This window comes from Solanum dulcamara, chromosome 7 (genome assembly GCF_947179165.1).
Source record: "Solanum dulcamara chromosome 7, daSolDulc1.2, whole genome shotgun sequence".
Taxonomy (NCBI): domain Eukaryota; kingdom Viridiplantae; phylum Streptophyta; class Magnoliopsida; order Solanales; family Solanaceae; genus Solanum; species Solanum dulcamara.
This window is the reverse complement of record NC_077243.1, coordinates 33,293,989-33,302,958: the sequence shown is the minus strand read 5'-3', so window position 1 is coordinate 33,302,958 and position 8,970 is coordinate 33,293,989. Positions and strand designations below refer to the sequence as shown.

At 33.5% G+C, this 8,970-nt stretch overlaps 1 protein-coding gene across 1 annotated transcript; it reads left to right on the top strand.

Moving 5' to 3' along the window:
• The first annotated feature begins 3,395 nt into the window (after window positions 1-3,395).
• On the top strand, window positions 3,396-8,747 carry LOC129895114 (proline transporter 2-like). The gene is made up of 7 exons (XM_055970769.1): window positions 3,396-3,877; window positions 4,471-4,695; window positions 4,816-4,910; window positions 5,222-5,411; window positions 7,259-7,383; window positions 7,851-8,066; window positions 8,175-8,747. Exons 1-7 carry the CDS (start codon window positions 3,769-3,771, stop codon window positions 8,550-8,552), a joined length of 1,338 nt encoding a protein of 445 aa, XP_055826744.1. The 5' UTR covers window positions 3,396-3,768; the 3' UTR covers window positions 8,553-8,747.
• Window positions 8,748-8,970: the final 223 nt, after the last annotated feature.

The window sequence follows — 8,970 nt, the reverse complement described above, 5'->3', positions numbered from 1 at the left end:
TTTGAGTTCAAAAATAGAATTACGCTTAATAAAAAGTAATTTACCTTTGAAAGAAAAATTTTCAATATAAATTTGAATTAGCTAGATAAAAATTGAGGTACCAAACATAAATCAAAAATAACAAAAAAAATATTTTTCCAGTCTCCGGCCTCTTGCTTCCGTACTCATTAGTCACTTCAAGTAACACTTAGATAATGTTGAAAATATAATGAAAACATTATTACAATATTTATCCGTCAGCATCCAAAACCTGTCAAAACGAATTGGGACATGTTTATATATTTTGCCATTAATATATTAAGTAGGATTACATATATTGGTCTGACTCCAAAATAATGTATCTAAAATAATTAATTTTCAAGTTTAGAAATGGTCAACTTATTCTTCTTCAAGCATATTTCTGCTTCCCTCCCAAGTTTCATAACATCTTTCGGACTTTAAGATTCGAACGAGTATTTCTTTAATTATATAAAATATTTTTATTTGTCATGTTACATATTTTTTGAATATATAAGTTTATTTTAAAAATATAAATATTCCATGCCCGAATCTCCAATCAAGATTAAATTATTTGACTTTTGAAATCTAAATTGTGCCACAAAATTTGAAACAAAGGGAGGAATATTTATGCTCAACTAGACGTTAGAAAGTAAATCTTATTTCTATGTAATAATTATCTCCTATTATAATATTTTTATTATAATTTTGATATTTTTTATGGAATCAATTTTTTATATTATAATAGTATTTCATTAAAAAAAATATGAATAAATGATACTACTATATAGAGACTTGCCTATAATTAAAAAACTTTTTCTAAAAACATTATATATATTAATAAAGATATTTTTCAGAGTTGACACTTCGTTCCATATCACGTTCAAAGGTAAGAGATTTGTGCAGGATAACTGAATAGAATAGATGACCTAAAATCAAAATTTAGAAAAGAAGTTTTATGTTTTATAATAATTTTATATATATATTTGTCATCATCACTTCTTAGAACTATTTTTTAACCCAACTATTATAAGCTAAGAACCACAACATGCACTTAAACAAACGAAAACAATTTAAAACAATTAAAAAAATTGAGTTTACATAAACTCAATCAAAATTTAAAATAAATACTGCGAAAATAAACCTTTTAAAATCTAAAAGTCATTTTAACAAAACGCTATCGAAGTCTAGAAATGAGGGAATGTCATTTATCAAGAAAACAATAACTAAATGTCTATGTCCGAAAAGATGAACAAAAGTTAAGAGGAATCCATGACAGCTTGAACAAATGGTTCACCCTTAAATTCAAGTAGAAGTGGTCTCACAATTGAAGTCTTTCAGTAGTCGACTGAATATGTCTTGTACTTTATAAAAATAGAGATAAGTGCAGAATCAATACATAATTATAGTGTACTAGTAGGATCACACGGCTAATTTCAGCTTTATGAAATATGTACCTGCAACCTCATCATTGTAAAATAGATAATACAAAATTATATCACAATTATAGCAATATTCGGACTCCCAGTCCTTAACTTGAAATAGTTCACACAATAAGCATGATTAATTACAATTATCACAATCAATTTTGTTCTTTCATGGAACTCATACACGAACTGTTAGTGTATTGGTGTGGTATTCGATCTCAAGTGTACCGGAGTGGTATCCGATCCAATTGTACCAGCTGACACTCGATCCAATATGTATCAGCGTGGTACCCAATCCAAATTTATGACGTGGTATCCGATCCACGAAAAATCACTATCACAATCATAATCATAATAAATCGTAATCACACTTATACATCCAAGTAAAACATTCATTGCATGCAATTTGATCGCATTTACCATTTCAACTCATATTCTTTACTTTTTCTTAATCATATATATCATGTATGTAATACTAATGAAGTAGTTAACAAGCACATATAACACAAACGGAAAAAACACAACCATCACCTACCTTGAATCAAGCCCGAGTTCGAGGTTTTCCTTTTTGAAAAGCTTTGACTTGTTCTTGGTCTAAAACAAATACAAAACACAATAATCAATAATCTAAAATAACCCAAATTATAACTTAAATCCTAACTCTTGGCCAATTTTATGTTCATTTCGCCCCACTTGGACTTTTTTCAACTTTAATTTCAGGTCAAGAACCCTCCCCTAAGATAATCCCCATAGGTTGTAAGGTCCAAAAATTGAATTACAAATTAGAGGAGTAACCAACGTACCTTTACCAAAAAATTTGGTGGAAAACTAAAGAAAAATAGTCCTAAGTCGCCTCTTACTTTCCCAAGAATGAAATTGCAGAAATAAAAATACTTTTGAAACTTTTCCCTATTAATTTCATGATTGTCCCGCTATAGCGACCATCATCCTGCTATAGCAGTCTCGCCATAGCGGATCACTCCTGCCATAACAGTTTGCACGGAGACAGAAACTCAATTTTTCTTCTCCAAACCCCCATTTCGCAATACAACCCAAACCTTGACGTTCTAAAATAACCTTTTAACTCCAAGTTTGATATAAGGAGTTCTACTTACCTGAATTCACTTTCAAAAAATTCTACGGACTTCTTACTATCTTAGCTATAATAAAATCAAATCCAAGCTTAGACAGTAACCCCAATCCATTCTCAGATTGTCCTAAATCCCCCTCACTCAGATTTCATTTAAGACTGATCTAGTCTAAAAATTTTAAGCTATTACCAAAAAGTTTTCTGGTCCAAATTCTTTTACTTTTGGTTTTTCCATAATGACCGGAAGGTATCGTCACACTGTTTAGATCTTAGATACATTTTTATTGATTATAGTTATGAAAATTAAAACTATCAAAATTATTGTATAAGTATTTAAAAATAGAAGTAAGATTTCACCTGATTGAGTTGTCAAATACAATATCATTTTTTTTACTTGTAAAATATTTCATGATATTTTAATGAAAAAAAGGTCAAAATTATCTATGAACTATGTGAAATAGACCACTTACACCCTTCATTACATTTTGAGATCAAAAATACCCCATCACTATCCCAAAAGACCACAAATACCCTGAAAAGTTAACAACCCAATTTTTAGTCATGTCATGTGGGAGAAGTAATTTTGTGCTTTTCCTAATAATGTTGGATGTTGCAAATATTGATAGTACATGTATACTGATTTTAAAAAATTAGATCGTAATCGAAAATTAACTACCAATAAGTTTTAACAAAGCGAATATTAAAACATAATTAATTTAAATTGAAGTAAATTATATGAATTAATGTACAAATTTAATTGCTTATAGCAATTATATTTTTAGAAAATAACAAAATTTAAAAAATATATACCTAATGATTGATAAGAAAAAAGGTTGAAAACGAATATTGTGAGCCCTTATTATTCGGTGCCTAAACCACTGCATTGAATCGAGCCAGTCCTAGATCTGTGTAATCCAAATTCCATTTTAAAAAAAAAAAAGAATCAAGGGAGCTTATTATTTAAGAAAGGCGCAGCAGCCATTTTTGAATGGTGTATATCAGGCAGAATCAGTAGCTCTGCTAATTTCGTGGAAGAAAGAGCTGCGGCCACTAATTTTATGCCTTCATTCGTTGGTCTTCTATAAAAGTTTATTTCTACCCCTTACCGCCTTTATCTTCTTACCCATATACGCACCCTTTTTGCGTATTGGTGTGAAGACTCCAATTTAATTGAAAAAAAAGCAAAGTAGTGGGCTGGCTTTGGAAAGTGCAGAGGAGGAAGGATTTTTGCTTCTTCAACAACAAAAAATTGTAATGGGAAATGACCGCAATGATGGTTTTGGGGATACCCATTCCCGTAAGGAGAAAAAAGACGATCAGGCCTCTGTTTTCATTCCTGAAACTGCCCATCAAGTTAGCAACGGTTTGTTTTCCGACTTTCCTACCGTCTTATTTCTGTCTTCTCCATTCTAATTGATGAAAAAAAGAGGAAATTTTAGTAACCGAACACCTATTTTGGATAGTTTCTTGGGGTCAACGTATTCTATAAAAATTCTTGTAATTCCATTTTATTGCTTCCTTGTTTTATACTAGTTCTAAGATGACGAAAACAGAAAGAGAAGAGAATGATAATTTTTGGTCCTCTGTAAACTCTTCCAACGGATTTTGGATTATTTTTTTTAAATTTTTTTTTGCCAAGGGATTCAACAACTTATATATGTGCCAAAAAATTTAATCATTTTTGTCTTATTTACAGGTATAATTTATCTATCAATGAGACTTTCATGTTATAAACTTTCAATCATGCGTTTAAGTTCTTTTTTGGGTCTCATTAATTATGAGAAAGAAGTCATTTTCCTGTTTGTCTCTTTGAAAAGCTCCAAAAATAGGTTCTCTCTGATCTATCATTACAATTAGAAGAACTTGGTGTTTTCTGTTTCTTTTATTGTAATTTCCTTTTTGTAATTGTATCGTTGGCATGAATGTTGTTTGACTCTTTTGTTTTGCGAAATGTAGATTCATGGTTTCAGGTGGGAGTTGTTCTGAGCATGGGTGTCAACAGCGCGTATGCACTAGGATATTCTGGCACAATCATGGTTCCTCTAGGTTGGATCGGTGGTGTAGTTGGTTTGGTTTTGTCCACAATTGTGTCTTTGTATGCAAGTGCTCTTATGGCTAAGCTCCATGAAGTTGGGGGCAAGAGGCATATCAGATATAGAGACCTTGCAGGATTTTTGTATGGTATGAACAATGACAAAAATACAACTAGCTGATTTTCAAGATCTCAGCATCAATAGCTTGTTTTATTGCTTGATTGTTTCTTCGCTTTTAATTTAAATTGTGCTTATTTTATTGTTGCAGGTCGGACAGCTTATTTGCTTATATGGGCATTACAGTATGCAAATCTCTTCTTGATAAATATTGGATATGTCATCATGAGTGGTTCAGCCCTAAAGGTTAGACAAATCTTCCCTCGTGCAAACTTTATTTTTTTCTTCGGATACTTAGATATGATGAACTGGAAATCCTTTTACCAGATAAAGAGGAGAAGAGAAAGGTGGCAAGTAATTGCCAAGTATAGATATCACTGGTTGAATGATTTTTTTTGTGTTGGCGGATTTTGTTTGTGTTGGCGCTTTATTACTTCATTGCACCCTGCAAATATTGAGTGCAGTAAATCTTGGAAAAAAATGATCTCTTTAGGGTCTTAAGTGAATATAAATTCTAAATTTTTTCTGATGCATGGTTTCTTTGAGTTGATTGCCAGGCTTTCTATATGCTCTTTAGGGATGACCACCTGCTAAAGCTGCCACACTTTATAGCAATAGCTGGAGTTGCATGCATCCTCTTTGCCATTGCAACACCTCATTTATCAGCACTGAGAGTTTGGCTCGGGTTTTCAACACTATTCATGATACTGTATCTCACCATAGCATTTGTGTTGTCCGTTCAAGATGGTATGCATGCTACTTCCTTTAATGTTTGACTAGCCATCTGAGAACATTGTGTGCATCTGCCAACAGTTATATTTCACATCACTAATAAACTAGAACATGTTATGACTTGAAATTAACACTAGAATTACATATGATGTGAGAAGATTGTAAAATAGGCTTCTTCCATAAAAGTATTGAACTTGTGACAAAATTGAATACTATGTGACAAATTGAAGATTACCTTCCAAGTTGCATTTGACTACACCTTCATTGAGGATAAAATTTGATGATATAATTAGACCACAAAATCATGATTATCAATGTTGTAACTGTTGTATAAGTTCAAAAGCCTGTGCCTATTGTCAGGATTTGTACTGAATATCGCCATATGTCAAGTAAGACAAGTCAAAGTCAAGTTGCTCATTAAAAAGACTTGCAAGCTTTCAGTGCTCATCATGTAGTTTTGTTTTTCTCTGCATTATGAAAACAAACTTCTTATAAGAAAACTAGTGCATGTTTAAGGAAATCAATTATGTTAAATTGATTGCATTATCAGATAACTATTCTTTGCTGAGCAGCATTTGCTGCATAAGAAATTTTGAGATGCATCCCAATGTCAAATATCACCAGTTTTTCAAATTATACATAGGAAGGCAATAACATTTTATCAGTGCAACATGTAACTTTTGCTTTTTCTGTCATTCATTTCTAGAAAGTGTTCAAAAATCATAGGGAACAGTCGGTTGAGCTATCATGAAGGCGATATGAACTTCGCTCTCCTACCCACCAGCAGCCCCTCAAAAGTTTGGGTCTATTGGTTTGGGGTTGTGTGGATTTTATTCTTGCTTATCAGCCATGTTTTTCTCTATCTGTACTGTTCTATGATGTCTAAGGCTGCAAGCAAGCTTTCTGATGGTAGTAAAGATATCATATTCCCTGCCATTTAATCATCATATGAGGAGAATAGTTCACATGTAGGTATCTACACATGAAGGGGCTTATCTTGTCTGCAAACCTGATATGTAGTTGATGTCACATTGGAGTATTCCTTGATGCACAAGCACCATGCTCTTATAGAAATTTTTTTATGACGTTCAGGATTAAGGAATGTTACATTTTCAATGATTATACAAAGAGGAGGAAATATGGTTGCAGGAAATCTTTCTTTTGTCCCCAAAACCACATCTTAGAGGGAGATAAAAATACATGAAGAAATTTAATTATAATGAAGGAGAAGCAAAGTTCTGTAATATGACAGATTCCCTTCTAGTTTCAGACGGAGTCTTTCAAATGGAATAATATCTTTATCTCTCAACTTTTTCTCAGAGACCAGTCAAGGGGGAGAATTTGAACTCCTCCTTCCTCTATGTTCTTTCTTTTTTTTTTACGCCTCCCTAGGAGCTCCCACCTTTTTTGCTCCCTTGGTGACTCGAACTCACAACCTTCGGGTTGGAAGTGAGGTGTGCTTACCATCCTCTATGTTTCTCACTTTTACCTTCTGAACTTTTTATTATTTCCCAAAATTGTCATGCTCACTTGATGAATTTGAGCCTTTTGATTATCTTCGTTTATTTGTACAAATTATAGCATTAGGATTGTGTCAACCCTACATTTTTGTTGTGAACTTGTACTTGATAATGGATGTCTATAATATTAATCACATGCATGCCTTTGGGATATAGATACTGCTTTAAACTTTAAGCAGGTCCTTCGGTTTGATATTTTTGAGTGACAAGGATGCCTAGAGTTTCTTTCATTAGCCTGTCATTGGTTGGTCATTGAGAATTACTTGAAGCAACTACTTTAGCATTGTCTTGCTCGTCTCATAGGCACCAAGTTAACTGAAGCATCTAAGTTCCATATTGCAGGTGTAAAGGCTCCTCCAAGGGACTATAACATTCCAGGATCAGGAGACAACAAAATTTGGGCAATTATTGGTGCGGTTGGAAACCTTTTCTTCGCATTTAACACAGGAATGATTCCAGAGATACAGGTTTGCAAATACGTCCACCAACTTTTCTGATGACTTCCATCCTTTGTTGTGAATTTGAAGTTACAATGACATGATTATATCCTTCAAGTCATGTTATATGATCAGTAAATCTGTTGCCTATGCTCAGTTAGTAATCTGAAATTTCAACCAGTGGTTGCAGCCTTCAGGACTACTATTGTCTATTTAATATTGGATTCAGATTGAAACGACTTCCTCATAATCAAATTGGATAAACTCAAAATGTATTTGAAGTGAAATGTCTGGCCATTTGTATTTTCAAAAATTTGCTCTCAATCTTTGTTGATGTTGCCTGCTGATTGAGAAATATTCTATCTTATTAATGGGTTATGGAAAAGGAGTTTTTCTGGAGAATACTCTTGTTGATTTCTCTCCAGCTTTTCTGTTAGCTCTTAGGTTTCTTTCAACCTGTGTTTTGATACAATTTTCTTGAATTTGTGTTGCAACAGGCTACAATCAGACAACCTGTCGTTGGAAACATGGTAAAAGCACTTAACTTTCAGTTCACGGTGGGAGTTGTGCCTATGCATGCTGTTACTTACATTGGGTATTGGGCTTACGGATCTGGTGTTTCGTCCTATTTGCTCAACAATGTTCATGGTCCAGCTTGGTTGTTGGGAGTGGCTCACTTATCTGCTTTTTTCCAAGCTATCATCACCTTGCACGTAATAATTACCTTGTTACTATATTTTTCATTTTACTGAAAAAGAGGCCAACAGTTTACTCAGTTGATTATTCTGATCTAATAGTTGTTACTTTGCTGTTGCTTGTAGATATTTGCAAGTCCAACATATGAGTACCTAGATACGAAGTATGGAATCGAAGGAGCTGCCTTGGCTCCACGAAATATTCTATTCAGACTGGTTGTCAGAGGTAGTTACCTTATCATGACCACTTTCCTCTCGGCTTTGCTACCTTTCCTGGGAAACTTCATGAGCCTTACTGGTGCTATCAGCACGATTCCTCTCACATTCATACTCCCAAACCACATGTACATTATCGCTAAGAAAAACAAGCTATCTAGCTTACAGAAGAGTTGGCATTGGCTAAATATTGTCTTCTTCAGTTGTGTGTCAGTTGCTGCATTTGTAGCCGCCTTGAAGCTTACCGTTGTACAGACTCAAACTTATCATGTCTTTGCTGATCTGTAATTTCTTTTCCCTGTTTGGGTTAGTTAAAAGTGTTCCAAGATTTATATTTCTTTGTTAGCAACTTTTATTTGGTATTGTAAGAACAATGCAATATTGGTTGCATTTGTTCATTGATTTGATTCAAGCTCAAACTTTGAATATATAAGCTGTCAGATTTTGTGAATTTGATGCTGCCAAGCAGTTTATCATTGCTGATATCATGTAGCATGCTAACCCACCACTGATATTGTTTAGTTTTGGTCTAGGCTTGTACAACTCACTAATGCATCACTAGGATCTAAGGCTGGCACCCAACAACAACATACCTTGTGAAATTTCATTAAGTGGGAGTCTGAGGAAGATAGAGTGCAGATCTTACTACTACCTCATTGAAGTAGAGAGGTTGTTTTTGAAAGATTCTTGGCTCAAGTTCGTAAAA